Raw genomic sequence first — 20458 nt, forward strand, 5'->3', positions numbered from 1 at the left:
GGGTAGACTCCAGAACAGGGCCTGTCACATTGGCAGCGCCAGGAAATCCTTGTGAACGGATGAATGCTCCTGCGGGTGAGGGCCCCTGTGCACAAACAGATCCGAGCAGAGGGGCCGAGGCCTGGCCTCCGTCGCTCCTACACTGGGGAAGGCTTGGAGGTTGCTCTAAGGCGGGCTGGCCGGACCTCCCTGAGGGACCTTCGGGAGCCTCAACGCGGGCGGGCAGGCGGGGGCAGGGCGTGCGCGCGGACACACCCCCCGCAGTGTCCCCGGCGCCCGGCAGGGGGCGCTGCTCCGTCGGCCCACGCCCCGCCGCGCGCCGGGCCGGCTCCCTCGCGCAGGCGCGGTGCCGCGGGTGGAGGATCCGGGCCGCGCTTCCTCTCGCCAGGCCTGCGAGCTTCCTCCCAGCGGAGCCCAGGGCCAGCCGAGCTTGGCCGCTGCCGCCGTCGCCGCCGCCGCGACCGCCGCCGCCCTCCCGGTCTCGCCCCACCCCGCACCCCGCGCGGAGGTCTTGCTGGGGTGGGGTCCGAGCGGGGCGGTCTCCCGGCCGCGCCGCCGTCGGGGCCACCCCCCCGGCCAGCGGTCCCTCCCGCCCCAGCCAGCCTGTGGCCGCCGGAGCCTCCGGGGCGTGGAACGCGGGGACCTTCTGCGGCGCCCCGAACCAGCGTCCGGGGCCGCCCCGGGCAGCCGGCGCGACGTCCCCGCATCGAGCCTCGGTGGCGGCGTTCGGAAGCGGAACTCTGCCGGGGCTGCGCCGGCTACATTGTTTCCTCCCCCCCGACTCCCTCCCGCCCCCTCTCCCCCGCCTTTCTTCACTCCCCGACCCGGGCCGCGCGGCCATCCCCCTGCCTCTGTCTGGCCGTCCCTCCTCCCCCTCCTCTCGCACCCAGACCTCTTTGTACCTCACCACCCGGGGACCCCTGCGCCCCTCCCCTCCCCGCTGGCCGCATGGACCGTCCGGCAGGCCGCTGATGCTGCCCGCAGCGAGGTGGCCCGGACCGCAGTGCCCCGAGAGAGGTGAGTGCCTGGCGGGCCGGGAGGGGAGGTGGGCGTCCGGGTGCTTCCCGGAGGGAGGCGGGCGGAGGTCGCTCGTCCCGCTTCTCTTGCAGCTGCCGTGGCGTCCACACCCATCCCCCACCTCCCTTACCCCCCCTCCTTCCCGGGTTCGAAATCTCCCGGGAGTCCCTGTCAGCCGGACTGGGAGGGGAGCGCACGAGGGAGGTACTGCCTTTCCAGCCCCACAGACTTGTCTCAGGCCACCCCGAGTGTGTCTTCCCCCCACCCGCTTCGTGGGTGCTGGCTGGAGCCTGGAGGGAGGGGGTCAGCATGGACCAGGGCCCTCGGAGAATGGGCGGTTTGCCTTTCCCTGCCCCGGGCCTCCCTGCAGGTTCCTCGGCCTGCCTGGTTCTGACCCCTCCCTCATTCCCCCCCGCGGAGGCCCTGCTGTCTCCTGGAAGCCCAGGGCCCAGCCACCTTCCTTGAGCCTCTGCCAGAGGTTGAGCCTGTCACCCTGAGCCTCCCAGAAGACTAGGCCTAAGCCAAGGGACCTCTGACCCTAGGGTGGGGAAACTGGGCAGGGCCTGTGTCTTGGGTGGAGGTGACACTGGGCATTATTAGGACCATGCCCCCACCTGCTGGCAGCCTTGTCAGCCCATTCTCCCAGGCTCCTCAGGGCCCAGGCCAGGTGTCAGGAAGGGGCGTGCCCAGCCATCGGATTCTTGAAGCTTAACTAGGGGTTCCTTTCCCCTCCCTTTCTGTAGACCAGGGAACTGAGGCTTAAAGGGGGAAGTTCCTGTCCCCGGCCTCTGGCAGAGTTAGGTTGTCGGTCCTCTCATTCCCCCCACTCTGCAGGGCTGGACTGCTATGGGCAGAGGGAAACGATACAGGTACCTTTATCCATGAGGGACATAAGCCCCCCAGCCTGGCCATGGGACCTTGTGGGATGAGCACGTGCTCCCTTACAGAGGGCTGGAGAGAAGTGAGAGGGCTTCCGGCCTCAGCACTGCCTTGTCTGGGCTCAGGCAGCATCGGCTCTGCCTATGGGGTTTCCCCCTGCTGTCTGAGGCTGGGTCCCACTCATGGGATGTGGCGAGTGCGTGGGGGCACCCGTGGGGTGTACCCCTGCTTCTGAGCTCAAGCAGTCCAGTGGGCTGTCCTGACTCAGCCCTCCTGTACACCTTTGGCTCAGCTAGTGACTAGGATCTGGAGGGAAAGACAAAAACCCTGTAGGGATCACGCTACCGCCTTGGCATCAGAGCATTGTCAGAGTGGGGACATCCAGATGGTCTCTTCCAAGCTCCCCACACCCTAATGGTCCCAGTATCTTTCTTGGTAGGGGCCCCAGCAGGAACAGGGCGAAGGTGGAAGGAGGGAGATTGGGAGTGTGGCAGGATCCTCTTGCTCCTAGAGGTGTGGGGGTCCCCTGGAGGATACAGGGCGGTGTTTGGGGCCCCGGGGGCCACCGGCAGGTTTATCCTGCTCAGGTCTCTGCTCTTGATTGCTGCTGTTTCCGGTTGCCCTGACAGGCACAGTGGAGGGTTCACAAATGTGGTGGGTCTGTGAGGTTCCCCTCACCCAGCCCTAACTTCCTTTCCAACCCGAAGGCCTAGGGCTGAAACCTGACCTGGTTGGATGCCTGTGAGCTGTCAGGTGCAGCCCAGGGTCCCGAGGCCCTTGTAGAAAGGGTCTGGCTTCAGGAAGCGTGTGTGCAGGGATTCACTTTTTCTCTGGCGAGCTTGGTGTCTTCCTCCCTGCTCTTCTGTCTGCGTTGGACCTGGGACTGAGAAGGACCGAGAGAGGGTCTCCAGCATCACTGCAGAGGGTACCAGGCTCCTAGGGGTTGAACCATCCCAGAACAGACCAGAGTTTGGGCAGAGACAGCCCCAGGGCCCACAGTGTGACGTGGCTGCCCCCTGATCGTCCAAGACGGCTGAGGTCCACTTCTTGGCTCCATCTTTGGGCCTTGGCTTCAAAGAAATAACCCAAAGGTGCTTGATCTGCGAAAGAGAAGGTAGGGAAGGACCCTCGTGTGTCTCAGGGGCTGTCCCAAATCAGAAAGGCCATTCCTTGAAATCCCAGACACCAGGACCAGAGCTAGGGGACAGGCAGGTCCCCAGAACGCAAAGCCTGAGTTGCTTATGAGAAAACTAAGTGTGTAGGTATGTAGTGTTAGGGTGCTTAATTTAGAAAGTAACAAAACAGCACTACAGACCATTTAGAGAACGAAAAACTCACCCACTGTTTCTTCCCCAGTGCCGTGGCTGTTAGTATCTTGGAGTTCCCAGCCCATCTTTCGCTGATCTTTTTTTCCTTCGTCGCTGTTGTCATTTGGGTGTGTGTGCCTTCACACCTTTTTTCATTTAATACTGTTATCTGGGCATTTTCTCATGTTGCTACGCAGTCTGTAACTTTGCCTCTAAAAAGCTACGGAATATTCCGGACAGCTCTGCCATAGCGGCGATACTCCAACCCTGTTCCCAGGTTTGTGCACTGTTGTTGCCCGTCTGTCGCTGCTGTAACTGTTGTTACTACAGGCCCCCATAGCCGCCGAGGGTATTGGAGAGAGTAGGCAACTTGGCACCCAGCCAACAAGTGACTCCAGGCCCAGCTGTGCCATTGAGGCCAGGGTAGAGGGATCTTGGGCAGGTCATCCTTGGAGCCAGATTTCCTTTATATACACAACAGCAATCCCTACTTCAGAGGGTAGTGTGCGGACACTGAACTAACTAACCCAGGGACTGGAAGGTGCCTGGCACAGCCCCTGGCGTCCACTAGATGCTCTGTAAGAAGGGTAGGCGTTGTTGAGAGAGTGCCCACAGCCGGCTGCCTCGGCATGTGCAGAAGACGCCAGGGCCAGGGTTGGCTGATGGCTCACCTAACCGAGGGTGGTCTCTGCCCAGGGAGCCCTTCTGAAACCCTGTGTTCAGAAACTGCTCTGGCCAGTGTCCTGTCGCCCCTCTCTGCCTTCCACCCGCCCCATCACCATGTGGAAGATGGGCTATGGGTTGGTTTCTGGGGCCTGGCCCTACCCCTTCTCCTTCTGTTCTTCCAGCATCAGAGCTGAATGAATGAGGCCTCTTCTCTGAAAGCCTGGCTGCCTCCTGTCCCTCAGCTTCAGCTACTTCCTAGGCTAGCCCCACGTTTCCCCTGTAGAGACAGGGACCTACTCCCTAGGAAAACTTGAGTACTGGGCAAGGAACTCCAGGCATCCTGAGCCTCAAGCCAGGGACAGCCATGCCAGCTGCATCCTCCCACCAAGCAGCTGAAGGAGGGAAGAAAGCCGGGGCCAGGGGCCACAGACTCCAGAGCCTCCCAGCTGGGAGCTGAAGGGAACATAGATGGTCCACAGATCACTGGGAAATCTCGGGTGTTGGCAGCCCTCTCTCTGGCAGATGCTGCCCAGGTCTAACCTGAGTGTGTACTGCTGTGACATTACTTGCTTCCTCTTGTTCTGCTTCTGTAGAATGGGGGTGGGGGTGTGCCTTCCTAGCGCCACCCCAGGAACACTAGGAGGAAACCAGTCTCAGATCGGCACCCCCGGGGCCTATGAGACCATAGCCCAGATGACCAGCATGGCTCAGGAACAACGTAGGCAGAGGGTCCTTCCCGAGGTGGCTCCTTCAATGCAGAGGGCTCCCCGGTGCCTGACCTCAGGCTCCGGCTGCCAGACTTTTGCCTTTGGAGTGTCTGCCTCCTGCCTGGTCTTGGCGCAGGGGAAGTGGGCATTACAGTTGCCCTCCTGTCCCACAGCCCGGGCTGGGATGAGGTCACAGGGTGCGGTCCTCTCCACGATGCTGGCCTGGCTGGGGTGAGCACTTTGGGTGTTTCTCAGTGCCCCTGTTTCTTGGTTGGGGACAGGATGGGTGGAGGAGCAGGCCACCCCTCCATCCCAGGCAGGGAGCACCGCCTCCCCTCCTCCTCTCCTCTGGGTCCCTTCATCCAAGGGCTGGAAATAGAATCCGCTAAGTAATGATTAAAGTCAAATTCAGACCTAAAAATAAAGAGCTGGTGAGGAAGAGCTAGTGTGCTCCCTGTGTGGCTTAGGGGAGAAGCAAGCAGGGCAAGGCTGGCTGCAGAGGGCCAAGCCCTTCTTCCCAGGAGAGGCCAGAGCCCGCTGCGGGACCAGGAGTACTCCACTAATTGGGGGAGGGTCCCTGGCTTCAGGCATACCGCAGCCCATACCAGTCAGGGCCATGGTGGCAGAACCAGGGAGAGAAATCCCATTTTTCCCATGGGCAAACTGAGGCCCAGGAGGGCCAAGTGGTTTGTCCAGTGACTGTCCAGGAGCTCCCCTTGGCAGGCCCCGGGAAGCTGGGGGCCCCCCTGTGCAGCCCAGCTCACCCTTCTGCCTGCTCAGTTTCTCTTCCTGGTTTTGAGGTCCTGTGATGAACGTGGCTTCTCATCACACACCAGCTCTGAACGCCTCGGTGGGGCTGGGCCTCCAACCGCAGCTTCCCTCCGCCTCCCCCTCCCCTTCCGTGCCCTGGGCCTCCAGACACAAAAGAGAGGCTGCCTGGCGCACCCCCCACCCCCTGCCGGTCTGCTCTCCACAGGATTGGAAGCCCTGCCGGTGGGTGAAGACCTGGGTGTCACCTGACACCTGCACCCCCTGGCTGCTGCTTCTCAGCCCAACCTCTGCTCCTCACCCAGGCCCGGACATCTGTGGGCCTGGCCTGTGCTGGCCATGCCACAGGGAGAGTGGAGGGGACAGGGAACCCTCAGAGCCCCCTGCCAACCAGTATAGGAGCCCAGGCTCAGAGAGGAGTCAGCTGGGGGAGGCCTGTGGTTCTAACTTCCTGGCAGGGCTGGGGGGAGCTCAGAAGCTGGGGATCTGCGTAGGCTGGAGCAGCCAGGAGGACTTCCTGGAGGGGCAGGGCCATGAAAATCAAGAAGCATTAGAGAAAGAGGTGGGTGGGGGCAGAGGTCCTTGGCCGGAGCCCTTACTCTCTAGGGCTGCTGACTTCTCTAGCTGCTGTGTGGCCCTGGACAAACTCTTGGCCTGTCTCTGCAAGGCAGGATATGGCACAGATGTAACCCGTGCTTCCCAGAACAGGAGGGCCGGCCGGTCCCCCCTCAGCTGCCCTCCCGCACCTGTCTGTCCAGGACGTCATCGGTCCTGCCCAAGGAGAGGGTGGAGGGTTTGCTGACCAAGTTCAGACAGGCCTGAACTCAAACCCTCACTCTCCCCCTTGGAAGCTGGGTGATCGTCCTCAGCTGGGTGCCTCCTCTGTCAAGCAGATAAGGGGTTTTCTGAGGGTGAAGTAACGAGGGCAGGCTTGGGTCAGTAGGCTCTCGCTCCGTGCTTTCACTTTTACAGTCCATCCCGTGGGGGAGGGTGTTGGTAGCCCTTCTTCTCCTTCCCCTGGGCAGCATGGCTGTATGTTCTCTGAGACGGGGGGTGGAGACCAGAGACGGGAATCTGGGGGTCAAAGTTCTAGGCCACTCACCGGCCACTGGGCCACAGTCTCCCCACCTGTAAGGTGACTAGGGTGAGGGACAAGGACAGTCTGGTTTTCAAGGGTTCGTTGGAGACCAGTGCTGAGAGGCCATATGTAAATGTAGTCAAATGAAGATGCAAAGACCACAGGCTGTGCCGAGGGGTGTGGCGGAACTGAGGTCTGGGTTAGGGCCCTGGGGAGCCCTGGAGTCCCCCCCTGCCCAGCGCATGTAGGTAATTAGGCTCCTGAGCGGTAATTAGAAACCTTTCTGGGCCAGGAGTGACAGCCTCCAGCCACAGCAGTGCCTGGGGGAGGAGGCACCCCATTAGGCTTCTCTCCTCCAGCCCCCGCCTCTCCCAAACCGCTAGACGGGATTTCCGGTCCCACTGAGCCACTGGGGGGCAGGAAAAAAGCCTGTGAGTTGCTGTAGTTTGGTTTTTAACATTTTTTAGCCATTCGTCTCACCCCTCCCTTTAGGACTGGGGTGCTGAAGGCTGAGGGAGCCCTGGGGTGGGGGGTGGGCCGCACACACCAGAGGCAAAGTGAGTGGGACCCTCCTTCCAGTCCTCTCCTGACCCCCAGGGAGGTTCAGGCCTTTCCAGGGGTCTTGTGCCCAGTTTTGCTGCTACCCGGCCCTGAGACATTTTGTGTAGTGGGTATGCTGAGGGCTCTGGGACCACCCGTCCAGCTTAGTGGGAACCAGCCCCTACCTCCGCCCTGGTGTGTGGCCAGGGGCATCACAGTGCCGTCAGCCTGGGTGCCCCTTGCAAAACCAGAGGCGGGGCTGATTGTGCAGCTGCCAAACCAGCTCAGCTGCTGGCGTGCCCCGCCCTCCTCAGGTGCTGTCCTTTGCTGGGGTGGGGGGTGGGGGGGTGGAGGGTCGCGCCCAGTCAGAAACAGCGCTGCTTGTGTCTGCCCCATACCTGTCAGCGGCTTCCAAACTGCCTGGGTTCAGAGCCCCTGTAGACCCCACCCCGCGCTTCTTCATTCTCAGCTAACCCTCTGCGTACCACGGTTTGAAATTCGAATCCTGGCCTGATCTAGCACAGTCGCTTCTACCTGAGATCACCTGAGATCCTCCCAGTCCCCTGCTAACACCACCCCCGCAACGCTCCGCTTCCCCAGTGGCCCCGCCCCTGCTGAGGCATCCCTTGCACACCTGGCCGTCATTGACTGACCACCTGGCAGCTCGGAGATCAGCAGCAGGGCTGGGCACCAGGGAGAGAAGCCGAGTAGCATTCTTGGGGTCCCAAGGGCAGGACCCTCCTGGGCCCTTCCCCTTCCTGGCCATACTGACCCACCACACGTGGGGCTGGGCATACAGGGAGGCTCTTGAAACGATGGCTCAAAGAACGAGAGGGCAAGGTGGACCGGCTTGTTGCCTCCAGCGGGCTGCCCCCGCCCTCCAGCGGCTCCAGCCGGGTCCTATGGCTGGACCAGAGTCTCTGGGGACCGTGGCCCCCGAGTCCCCCCCAGGTCTCCTGTGCACTTCCCTTTTCAGTGGGTATTTTTAGCTGGGTGTAAACAGTTACTGAAGGCTCCCACGCCCCACTAGGCAGTGGAGTTTTGGTGAGGGGGGCAGGGCAGGAGCCCCTTGACCTACTCTGGCCCTCAGCACGTGCTTGGCTCTGGGGTCTACAGCTGCCCCAAAGCAGGAAGAGGGCAGTTTCTGGGCTTCGCCCCTCCCTGGCAGCCTGGGCTCCCAAGAAAGCCTGCCTGAGGCTGCGGCCACTGACCTCAGTGCTTGGGCACAATGCCCAGCCTGTTCCCGGGACCCCAGCACAAGGACTGCTGGGAGCAGGGTTTGGGGCAGGAAGTAGGAGTGAAAGCCCCCTGTCCCCCAGCTCTGTGGGGGTGGGGTGGCAGCTGCTGTCCTTTTGGGGTTAAATATAGTCCTGTCGGTTGTGGGACCACAGTGTGGTGCAGCCAGCCTAGCTTCCCCCTGTTGTTTGTTGGTTCCTTCATTCATTCAGTACTCAATCACGGCCCAGCCGCTCTGGGCCTGGCCCCTGCTAGGACGTGAGTCAGCCTGGCTTTACTCCTGCAGGGCTCCCAGGCCAGGGTCGGGGAGGTTCTCACTGGACCATGAGACGTGAGAGGCTCTGGAGGCCTGGAGCAGCCAGCCACCACAGCCAGGTGACCATGGAAGACTCCTGGCATAAGTCAGTTTCCAGAAGTTGTTTATTTTCTTACTAATCGCAATTTTTGCTTTTTTTCTTGTTTTTTAATTCACTAAGTCATGTCTGACTCTTTTTTGACCCCATGGACTGTAGTCTGCCAGGCTCGTTTGTTCGTGGGATTTAGATTCTCCAGGCAAGAATACTGGAGTGGGTTGCCATTTCCTCCACCAGGGGGTCTTCCCAATCCAGGGGTTGGACCATATCTCTTGTGTTTCCTGTACTGGCAGGTGGATTCTGTACCACTAAGCCACCTGGGAAACTCAGTCGTAATTTTTAGGGGGGAGGTAATAGATACACGTATGGATGTGAGAGTTGGACTGTGAAGAAAGCTGAGTGCCAAAGAATTGATGCTTTTGAACTGTGGTGTTGGAGAAGACTCCTGAGAGTCCCTTGGACTGCAAGGAGATCTAACCAGTCCATTCTAAAGGATATCAGTCCTGGGTGTTCATTGGAAGGACTGATGCCAAAGCTGAAACTCCAGTACTTTGGCCACCTCATGTGAAGAGTTGACTCATTGGAAAAGACTCTGATGCTGGGAGGGATTGGGGGCAGGAGGAGAAGGGGACGACAGAGGATGAGATGGCTGGATGGCATCACCGACTCGTTGGACATGAGTTTGAATGAACTCCAGGAGTTGGTGATGGACAGGGAGGCCTGGTGTGCTAAGATTCATGGGGTCGCAGAGTCGGACACGACTGAGCGACTGAACTGAACTGAATAGATACATGGGCTTCCCTTGTGGCTCAGCTGAAAGAATTCACCTGCAATGCGGGAGACCTGGGTTCGATTCCTGGGTTGGGAAGATCCCTTGGAGAAGGGAAAGGCTACCCACTCCAGTGTTCTGGGCTGGAGAATTCCGTGGGCTGTATAGTCCATGGGGTCTCAAAGAGTCAGACAGGACAGACAAGTGACTTTCACTCACTCAATAGATACATGTTGTTAAAAAAACAAATTAAAGAACAGACAGCAGATATACAATGAAAAGGAAGTTGCCCTGAACTTGATCCTCACTCCTCCTTCCCCCTCCCAGAGATAGATAACCTCTGTTATCAGCTTCTTTTGTCTTTTAGCGATAATCTGTGCATTTCTGAGGTCAGGGATGAATGGTATGTCCTTTGGAAAAATAAGGATTGTAATATACCATGGATGATGTCCTGCACCTTGCTTTTTTTTTTTTTCCTCCAGTCTTTGAGTTTTTCAGACCTACCAAAAAGCTAAAATAATAGTATAATAAATACCCATATGTGGGCTTCCCTGGTGGCTCAGATGGAAAAAGAATCTGCCTGCAGTGCAGGAGACGTGGGTTCAGTCCTTGGGTAGGGAAGATCCTCCGGAGGGTGTGGCAACACACTCCAGTTTTTTTGCCGGAAGAATCCCATGGACAAAGGAGCCTGGCAGGCTGCAGTCCATGGGGTCACAGAGAATCGGACACAACTGAAGCGACTTAGCACACACACACAAATACCCATATATACTTCACCCAGATGCACCGGATTTTAACAGTTCGCCACATTTGCGTTACCTCTTCTTTTGTGTACTAGACATATGTATATACTTTGTTTTTTTGCCAATTTGAGTGTGAGTTTGCAGGCATCATACCTTCCTCTTCTAAGTATTTTAGCACAGATCTATTATATAATCACAGTACCATGATCACAGTTAAGAAAATTAACGTTAATCCTATCATATTATCTAACGTTTTCATTTTTCAAGGTTGTCCCCAAGTGACCTTTATAGCTATTTTTTCCCTCTGATCCAGAATCTGATTCAGAATCACTCATTGAGTCTTGCTGTCGTGTGTCTTTTTTTTCTTTTTCAGCTTTATTGAGATATAATTGCTATTTAGTGTTATGTGAATTTGAGTAGTGTACAGTGTGAAGATTTGATACAGATGTATGTTGTGATACGATTACCACAGTAAGGTTACCCCCTAACACACCCCTCACCTCCCGTAGTTACCATTTTGTTGTGTCCTGTTTCTTTGGTGTCCTGCTTAATCCAGAACATCCCCCAGCCTGTGCTTGTTTGTTTTGTCTTTAATGACCTTGACTCAAGGCAGGCCGGATATCTGGGCTCCCTAATTGGAGTCAGGTTAAGCGGCTCTGCGGCCATGGCACAGAAGATGCCATGCCCTGCTCAGGGCGGGAGGCACTCTGTATGCTCCTCTCCTCATTGGTGCCGCTCCGTTTGATCACTTGGTGAACGAGGCATGGGCCACATCTCGCTGTGCTGGAAGTGCTGTTTCCTCTCTCTGGTTAGTCTGGAGCGTGGTCCCTAGATGCCATGTCACTGTCCTGCACCCCTAGCAACATGTCCTTCATGATCTGAGCTGGTTATTTGCCATTTCTACTTACTCTTTCACGGGGAGGCTTCTGTTTCAACACCTTGAGATCCGTCTTGGCCCTGTCTCAGCTGGCCTTTTTCCCTTTGGGGGATATCTGGTCATTTATTTACTTGGTTCCTTATTAATGGACATAAAATCTGTCTCCCAGCCTCTTGCTACACCCATCAGTGCCGCAGGGACTGTCCTGCTACGTGTTTTTAGGCACCTGTGTAACCCCAAAGGTTGAGTGGAAGTTCCTTGGGTAGAGAATGGGGAGGGGTGGAGAGGGAATGCCAAGGCAGGGAGGCAGAGTCCTAGGAGCTGCAGGTGATAAAGGGATCTGGCTCACGTGCTGGAGAGCCAGTGAGTCCCAGAAAGCTCAAGGGACTTCCCCAAGGTCACAGAGCAAGTTAGTGACAGAGCAGGAACTGGACTGAGAGCCCATGCCTCCCAGGACACTGTTCCTGCACTTCTTCTGCAAAGCTGCCTGAAACAAGGTTCAGATAACCCTGGCAGGGCTCCTCTGTGCCTGACCAAGGCTGGATCAGAGGCCACGGTTTTTAGCGGCCCCTCCCAGCCGCTGACTCTTGGCCTCTGACCTGGAGGGGGATAGCCCATCTGGACCCTCAGGGCCCTAAGGACAGGGTCGTCCTGGCCTCATGACTTCGCCAGGGAGGAGCCATCAGAGAGTATCTGCAGCTGCCTCCAGCAGGATATCTGTGTGAAGAAAGCAGGCTTCAGAGCAGCCCTGGAAGCTGCAAGGTTGTCACCAATCCATTGTACAGGTGGGAAAACTGAGTCCTGAAGCCATAGCCAGTTGAGCAAGGGGAAGGCTAGCTCACACCTCTCCTTTCCTGATTGTCCTCTCCAAAGCCAGACCCTCGAGGAAGCCCCCCTGACCTCTCTGGGCTCGTCCATCCCCCTGAGCACTGCTCACTTCTCCCTGTTCCCTTGCACTCTCTTTTCTAGGCCAGGGTGGTCCCAGCCTGCCAGCAACTCCATAGACATGTGTGGGCACGTTAGGCAGAGGGCACCAGGCATGGGGGTGGGATGGCCTGCTGGCTCAGGCCTCTGACACCTGTGTGAGGCAGGATGCTCACTGGAGGTGTAGCCTCAGGTAAGGCCACTTGCCTCTTGGCCTAGCTTGGCATCCTCACCTGTAAAATGGGAATAATAATAGCCTTTCTCTCAGTTGTTAAGAGGATTTGATGAGCCATAATGTGTCAAGGACAGCCTGGCACAGAGTAAGTGCTCAGCCAACATGGCCTATTATTATTTTTATTATTATCCTCAAGTCAGTGGGGAGGCGGCGGCGGCGGTGGCAGTGGCAGCTGCAGGCCGGGGAGAGAGTGTTTGCAAACTGACAGCTGAGAGGGTGACTAACGGCGCCTCAGCCTCCGCGCCCTCTGTGGAGGGAGGGGGAGACATGGGGATGAGGAGAGCTGGCAGAACCCCTATGCAGAAGGGCTTGCAGGTTGAGGACCCAGCCAACCACAGAGCGACCCCAATTCAAGTTCCAGACCATCACCCCTAACTAGTGGTGTGCCTTAGGGCAAGTTGTTGCAAGCTCCTGAGCCTCGGTTTCCATTTCTATGAAATGGGGGCAAGAGGAGCTCGTGGCTCCCACAGGTGGTTGTCGGGAGCCCGAAGTTGCTTCCTGTACTCATGGTGGCCCCGTCGTGTCAGTGTGTGTGTGTCTAGGGGGATCCGGTCTCCCTGCCCAGACGGCAGAGGCTGCCGCTCTGGCCTCGGGACAGGAAGCACTGTGTGTTCCGGGAGGAAGGGAAGCCCTTCATCCCCAGGCGCAGGAGGTTGATGCCAGACACTTCCAAGTCTGGGAGCTCAATCCACTCCCTCCACAGCCTGCTTGGGGGTGTCCCATCCCGCCTTCGGAGTGCGAGATCCGAAGATCAGAAGGGTTGAGTTTCTCGCCTGTTGTATACTCGTCAGAGCCTGGTCTGCCTGACCCTTGCCCCAGGAGTGGGGCCTGGAAGCAGTGGTGGTGGTTCCCCTGGCTCCTTCTGGTCGCCCAGACCACACCCCCCCTGCTTAGGCCCCAGATCCCATGGCCCTCAGAAGCCAAGCTTGTCTCCTCACCTGGAATTTGAAGCCCCACATCCCTGCAGGGTCTGTGCCCTGCGGGCCCAGTACTCACCATCCCCTGCAGCGGACAACGGGGTGCTCAGACCATAGGATCTGTTTCCCACCCTCCCTCACGATGGGCTTCCAGCCTGGGTGCCCCTGCCTTTCCAAGCCCTGCGACCTTCCAGCCTCAGCTCCAGCGCTCCCTCCTCCAGGAAGCCCACCTGAGCTCTGCAGTCCTCACTCCCTTCACACCCCTAGGCACTTGCATTTAAATGTCTTCTTTCACTGCTCGTGAATGTCAGCCAGGCCCCAGACCTTGTCCGTCACATGAATGAGCCTGGGAACAAGGCACATGGAGGCGTTGCTCTTCTGACACACCATAGGCATGGGAGAGCCACTGGCCCTGCCTAAGCCTCAGATTGCTCATCTGTCAGCAAAGAACAGTAGTCCCATCCCTCTGCTTCCTGAGACAGGTACACGGCAGCTCTGGGCTGTGTGTGGGAAGATGATGGTTGCAGAGGGAGTGCTGAGCTGGGGCCGCAGAGAGTGTGTGTGCAGGACGGGGCTGACTTGCTGCTCTGGGGGCATCAGGTTGGCTGGGGTCGCTTTCTTGGGGGAGTCCACTGTATTGAAGTCAACATGTACACCAGAAACTACACCAGTCTCAGGGCACAGCTCGGTGAGTTGCCAGAGCTCAGCTTGCCCCCTTGCAGTCAGCTAGCCGTCTCCTCCGAGGTCTCCATCCTGCCCTGGGAATCCCCTGATTCTGAACCTGATTCAGATGGGATCACACAGCGTGTGTGCTTCCTGCCTGGCGCCTTGGTCAGCACGATGCTTGGGCACGCGTCAGTGTTGGTCCATGGTGGCGGTTGGTTCACGGTTGCTGCTGTCCGTTGTTGTGTGAACACACACAGCTTATCTCACTCCCGGCGAGCATCTGGGCAGTCCCCAGTGTGCACTTTGTTCAGACCAGGCTCCCGTGCGCTCTCCCGGGCCTGTCTTGGCAACACCTGCCCTGCCATCTCTCGGGTGTGTGCCCGGAAGTGGGGTGGCCAGGCCATGGAGCTGGCTTACATTTGATTTCAGAGATTCTGCCTGGGCAAGTTTCTGTAGGTGACAGAACTGAGAGGCCCACAGAGGACGAGTGACTTTCCCCAAATCCCAAGGACCTCAGTGACCTCAGCCGCCCTCAGTGACTACCCTCAGTGGCCCCTCGCAGACCACTTAGCTGATATCCCGCCATGGGCTGGCAGGGCAGGTGCTACTCACCCGCTGTGATTTGTGGCCTCTGTCGGTCATTCTGTAGGCTATAAGGCCACAGTGGGCTCAGGGTTGGGGGTCCTCGGCCCTTCTCTCCTGCCCAGTGTCCGCAGCCTGCCAAGACTGGAAAGGGCAGCCCTTGCCCCAGACCCCAGCTCCAGAAGCCACTGGCATCTGTTCACATTGCTGTGGGGAGGGAGCAGGATCTCAGTGACAGAGGCGCCGTCTCTTCTCACAGCTTCCCCTCAGCCCCCACTTCTCCCCACAGCTCTCATGGTACCAAGTGACAGGTCGGCCTTCCTGTGACACGGGGACGCCAGATCTTCTAGGAAGATGTCGGCAATTCAGGTACTGCGGCGATGGGGGTCTGGTGTGGCGGGGGTCCCCATGCCACCATGGGGTGCCGAGAGGGGAGAGAGTGAGAATGCAGGTCGATGCTTTCCCCTTCTCCCCAGCCCTGGCTCTTAGCAAAGTAGAATTCAGATGCAGGCACTCAAGATGGAAGCCCAGGGGGTGAGACTCAGCTGGCAGGCGCCCAGCGCTCTGTGGAGGAAGGGCGCCTCACCCAGGCTTGTGGAGGCTAGGAGAGAGGCTGTGGCCTTGCAGGCGTGCAGGCAGGTGGGTGGGGGTTGCCCCGGGCTGCACCCGCCCACCTGCTGCCTGCCCTGCAGGCTGCCTGGCCATCCGGTACAGAATGTATTGCCAAGTACAACTTTCACGGCACTGCTGAGCAAGACCTTCCCTTCTGCAAAGGAGACGTGCTCACCATTGTGGCTGTCACCAAGGTAACCAGGGACCTCACACCCCCACCCACCACCCACCTCTGGGTTTTTGCTCCCCTGCAGGGGTGGGTGAGCCTGAGAAAGTGTCTGGGCTCCCCTCTCCCTAGGACCCCAATTGGTACAAAGCCAAGAACAAGGTGGGCCGTGAGGGCATCATCCCAGCCAACTATGTCCAGAAGCGGGAGGGTGTGAAGGCAGGCACCAAGCTCAGCCTCATGCCGTGAGTACCTCCAAGGAGCGATCAGAAGCTCCAGTCTGGGAGGGAGGAGGATGGGAGCCCTGAGTCCCCAGGAAGAGAGTCAGGAAAGCATGAAGGCAAGAGTAAGAGCTGGGATGTCCATGAGGGCCTCTCAAGAGGAAGAGCGTGGGTGCAGACCTCAGAGGGGATGAAGGGTGGGAAGCAGAGGACGAGGGCCTCAGTGCCTGTCTGAGCCACAAACCCTGAGGAGGCACCAGCCAGAGGGAGGGCCTTCAGGAAGTGGAACCCAGCACTGCCCTTGGGCTGCCACGACCCCAGGCTTGGCCTCCCTGCAGCTGGTTCCATGGCAAGATCACGCGGGAACAGGCAGAGCGGCTCCTGTGCCCACCAGAGACAGGCCTGTTCCTGGTGCGGGAGAGCACCAACTACCCCGGGGACTACACGCTGTGCGTGAGCTGTGACGGCAAGGTGGAGCATTACCGCATCATGTACCACGCCAGCAAGCTCAGCATCGATGAAGAGGTGTACTTTGAGAACCTCATGCAGCTGGTGGAGGTGAGCGGGGCCCCAGGGCCAGCTGGGTTCCGGCTGCAGCCCCACCGCCACTGGCAGGGTGACCTTGGGCAGGTCCTGCGGCCTCGGCGAGCCTGCCTTTCCCTGCGCCTCTGTAGAGCCCCTGTCGTGTGCCGGGGTTTATCTCTGACCCCACAGTGCCTCCACCTGGAGATGGCACCCCAATATGTAGGCCAGGAAACAAAGGTTCAGAGCAGTTAAGGGACCTGCTGCTGGTCACACTGCTGTGATTTGGAGGTGCCAGGACTAGATCTAAGTCTTCTGATCCCAGAGCTAGCTTCCCTCCAGCCACTCAGAACTGTCTGCCCAACCATGTGTGTATAAGCATGTCTCCTCGAGCTCCACCTTGGTGGCCCCCTTGTCCGGCAGTTCCCAAGGCCGACTCTGCCCCAGGCAGCCTTCAGATGCCTCCTGCACCCACCCTCAGCACTGTCCCCGCCGCTGGCCTGACTTGGGGCAGGGGTCCTCTGCACACCTAGCTAGAGGCTGAGTCAGGGCTGTTGGTGAGGCCAAGTGATAGCAACAGCTGGTGTCCGTCCAGCACCTGGGGTGTGGGGTGGCGTGGGAGACAGGCTGTGTGTCTGGGCCTCCCTAACCCTGCTAGAAAATGGGGAGCCCGCCCTCCCCAAAGCAACTCGACTGGGTGGGACCAGCCTCTGCTGCCCTCTGGTGGTCAGATCAGAGTGGTGCACCGGTGGTGCACAGGGCCCGGTCCTGAGGGGCTGCCCTGCGCCCTGCAGCACTACACCTCAGATGCAGATGGCCTCTGTACTCGCCTCATCAAGCCAAAGGTCATGGAGGGCACTGTGGCCGCCCAGGATGAGTTCTTCCGCAGTGAGTGCCACCCCCACCCCCACCCCTCTCTTGCCCACCCGCCTCCTCCCCCACCCAGGCTTCCTGGCACGACCCCCATCCCAGAGGCTCTGGAGACCTCCAGGGAACCCACATGTCATAGTCCAGTCTTCCTCTGCTGCGACCCCTGCTCTGACTTAACCCCCGCTCCCTGACCACCGCCTCCCGCCCCCCTGTCACCTCCCACCCAGGTGGCTGGGCGCTGAACATGAAGGACCTGAAGCTGCTGCAGACCATAGGGAAGGGGGAGTTTGGAGGTGAGCCGGAGAGGGTGGGAGCCCTGGGAGGGGCTGGTGACTGTGGGGAGTCCAGGGAACAAGCCCCAGCTGTCTTCGCAGACGTGATGCTGGGTGACTACCGAGGGAACAAAGTCGCTGTCAAGTGCATTAAGAACGATGCCACTGCACAGGCCTTCCTGGCTGAAGCCTCCGTCATGACGTGAGTTGGGACAGGGGGTGGGTGGGGAGGTCGCCCCGGAGCCGGGAGGTGATGGGGAGGCTTGGCAGGCTCTGACCACCCTGTCCCGCCATAGGCAACTCCGGCATAGCAACCTGGTACAGCTTCTGGGCGTGATCGTGGAGGAGAAGAGCGGGCTGTACATCGTTACCGAGTACATGGCCAAGGTGTGTGCCTGCCCCAAGCCCCCCACCATACCCTTGGGCCCATGCTCCCTCAGTCCCTGCTCTCCAACTGAGCTTTGAAGTCACTGGGGCTTGGCTTTTGTCCTGGCTCATCATTTATTCACTGGAGGTGACCAATGGCATGACCATTCCAGGACCATGGAAAAGCTGTGTCACCTCACCAAACTTCAGGTCCTCGTCTGTGAAGGGAGGTAGTAACAAAGCTTTCCTCAGAGATTTATGAGAATTAAGAGACAGTGCATGAAAATTGCTGAGTGCAGTGTCCAGTGTGTAGGATCTGATAATCTTTCAGAAGTGATGCCCTGACCTTTCCCCTGCCCCTTCGCTCTCCTCACACCTCCCGTGAGTGTCACCGTTTACCCAGCCCCAAGTACCCTGAGGTCTGGAGGGCAAGTCTAACCTATGCGGCCTGTTGGTCTGTCTGTCCTGCCCCAGGGGAGTCTAGTGGACTACCTGCGGTCTCGGGGTCGGTCGGTGCTTGGCGGAGACTGTCTCCTCAAGTTCTCACTGTGAGTGAAGCAACCTGATTGGGGGTGGGGGGGAGCTGCCCTGCTACGGGACCCCTGCCTGAGGGGACGTGTGGGTGGCTCACCCCCAGAGACGTCTGTGAGGCCATGGAATACCTGGAGGGCAACAACTTCGTGCATCGGGATCTGGCTGCCCGCAACGTGCTGGTGTCTGAGGACAATGTGGCCAAGGTCAGCGACTTCGGCCTCACCAAGGAGGCCTCCAGCACCCAGGACACGGGCAAGCTGCCGGTCAAGTGGACAGCCCCCGAGGCCCTAAGAGAGAAGGTGGGTGGGCTTCTCCTCTGGGCCTGAGCAGTGGTGGATGGGGTTCCTGGTCACCCCCACCCCCAGTTCCCAGGATCTGACACCGCCTCTCCCATCCACATGGCAGAAATTCTCCACCAAGTCTGATGTGTGGAGTTTCGGGATCCTTCTCTGGGAAATCTACTCTTTCGGGCGAGTGCCTTATCCAAGAATTGTGAGTGTGGGCACTGGGGCTGAGACTGGGGCTTGGAGAAAGGGGAGGGTGGCAGGGTGGGGGCCCTCACTGGGCCCTGCCTCCCCCATCTGAGGCCTGGAAGCTGCAGACCTGCCCTGGGGTCCTCTCAGGGCGCCCCCGGGACCTGGATCTGAGACAGAACTAGGGGTGTCGTGGAGAGGAGTGCTAAGTAGGGGTCCCCTCGGGGTCAGGCCTCGCACCGACTCACACCACCCCCACCTCTGCGCAGCCCCTGAAGGACGTCGTCCCACGGGTGGAGAAGGGCTACAAGATGGATGCCCCCGACGGCTGCCCACCTGCAGTCTACGAGGTCATGAAGAACTGCTGGCACCTGGATGCCGCCACGCGGCCCTCCTTCCTGCAGCTCCGCGAGCAGCTCGAGCGCATCAAGACCCACGAGCTGCACCTGTGACTGCGGCCTCGCCCGGGCCGAGGGCCTGAGGGCCTGCAGGGACTGAGCCGGAGAGACTGCGGACCTCGCACCCCCGCTCGCTGGGCCCAAACCTGAACTGAGCCCAGCAGGAGGCCGCTGGGCCTCTTTCCTGTCCCAGCCCGTGCCCCCTCTGGCACCCGGAGACCCCGCCTAGGCCTGGCACCTTCTTTCATGGACCCACCTGTGGGGCTTTGGGAGCCCTGCCCTCGGGCCCGGATGGGAGGAGGCTGAAGAGCCGGGGGATAGACGCCCTACCGTGGTCAGGCTCCCCCTGGCCTCCCATCTCTCGCCTTCTTAGAGTTTTATTCCTTTTCTTTTTTTGAGATTTTTTTTTTCCGTGTGTTTATTTTTTATTATTTTTCAAGATAAGGAGAAAGAAAGTACCCAGCAAATGGGCATTTTACAAGAAGTACGAATCTTATTTTCCTGTCCTGCCCACGAGGGTTGGGGAGACCAGGCCCCTCTCTAGGGCCCCATCGCCCCGGCCCTGTTTCCCCCCCCCGTGTCCCGTGTCCGTGTCGCCTCGGTCGCCCCGTGTCTGCGCTTGACCATGTTGCAGTGTTTGCATGCGCCCGAGGCAGACGTCTGTCAGGGGCTTGGAGTCCGTGTGCCGCTGCCGCCCACCCACCTGCCTTGTGAGATGGAATCGTAATAAACCACTCCATGAGGACCCCGCTGCCCGGTCTCGGCGCTTCATCCACCGAGCCTGCCTATCCCACCCGGCCCCCCATCCCTGTGCCATCTTGTCCATCCCCCTGTCTCTTGTGAGTGAGGCTGTGCTTGCCCTGTGAGGGGGGCAGGGTGGGGAGCACTGCGGGGAGATGTAGCCACCGCCTTGTGTCAGCTGCACGAGCGAGTGTCCTGTGTCTGCCGTGAAGGAGTTCTCACCACCTGCCTCCCTCAACGTCCCGCTGCCGGGCAGGCCTGGCCCTGGGGCCGTCCTGGGCTTGGGTCCCGCCCGCCGGCATCCCAACTGCCTCTCCTGCTGTGTTGTTCAGGCCCACAGCACAGGGAGGGCTGGAGCATGGATGCGGGAGAAAGCCAGGCCTGACGTGCTGGACATGGGCTCCCCTTGGTAGGAGGCAGGATAAACGTCTCGTGCCAATGAGACGTGACCGCGACGGGGAGGCTCTGAGCTGCTGGCCGTTCTCACAGCTCCCCTGAGACGGGGCATCGCTGACCCCGCCCCATGTGCTCCCAGCCCTGCGGGGCACAGATGGAGAAGGCAGACTGGCCCTGGGTTCTGCAGGGTCAGTGCAGAGCCTCTGAGGGTTCACGTCATTCACTGAGACAGGCAGCTCGTGGAGTGTCCCCTTGTCCTTGGGGCTCTGACCTGTCCTCTCCCAGCCTGCAGGACCTGAAATCCAGGCCGTTCTGACTGTACAGGACGCCTCGGGGCTGCTCCTCAGCCCACTGGTCGGGCCCCATCACCTCCCGCAGCTCAGTGCTGCTGCCTCGCCTCCCCCAGTTTGTTTTCTCTGCACACAGCCAGATGCATTTTTTAAAAAGCCAGACCATTCACTCAACAACACACACTTGGATCCCTGCAGTGTGGTGGGACTAGGGTTCAGCAGTGAGCAAAACGGACCCTGTGGAGTTGACAGTTGGGAAGACGATCACATAGACAAACTTAGAGGTGCTGTGGAAGAAACGAGTAGCGTGGGAATCAGACCTTATGTGTAGGT

The 20458-nt window shown here is 59.2% G+C and overlaps 1 protein-coding gene across 3 annotated transcripts; it reads left to right on the forward strand.

Moving 5' to 3' along the window:
• The first annotated feature begins 357 nt into the window (after positions 1-357).
• On the forward strand, positions 358-19450 carry CSK (C-terminal Src kinase). Of its 3 annotated transcripts, XM_086363808.1 has the most exons (14): positions 358-1017; positions 13328-13498; positions 14554-14633; positions 14957-15070; positions 15175-15287; positions 15602-15821; positions 16580-16673; positions 16883-16948; positions 17030-17129; positions 17224-17314; positions 17768-17841; positions 17931-18126; positions 18233-18319; positions 18570-19450. In XM_086363808.1, exons 3-14 carry the CDS (start codon positions 14619-14621, stop codon positions 18750-18752), a joined length of 1353 nt encoding a protein of 450 aa, XP_086219934.1. In that variant the 5' UTR covers positions 358-1017; positions 13328-13498; positions 14554-14618; the 3' UTR covers positions 18753-19450. The 3 variants fall into 3 exon arrangements, with proteins under 3 accessions (XP_086219934.1, XP_086219933.1, XP_086219935.1); XM_086363807.1 differs by lacking the exon at positions 13328-13498; XM_086363809.1 differs by lacking the exons at positions 13328-13498; positions 15175-15287.
• Positions 19451-20458: the final 1008 nt, after the last annotated feature.

This window comes from Bos grunniens, chromosome 21 (genome assembly GCF_055505025.1).
Source record: "Bos grunniens cultivar Pamir isolate PY7600 chromosome 21, Bosgru_T2T1.0, whole genome shotgun sequence".
Taxonomy (NCBI): Eukaryota; Metazoa; Chordata; class Mammalia; order Artiodactyla; family Bovidae; genus Bos; species Bos grunniens.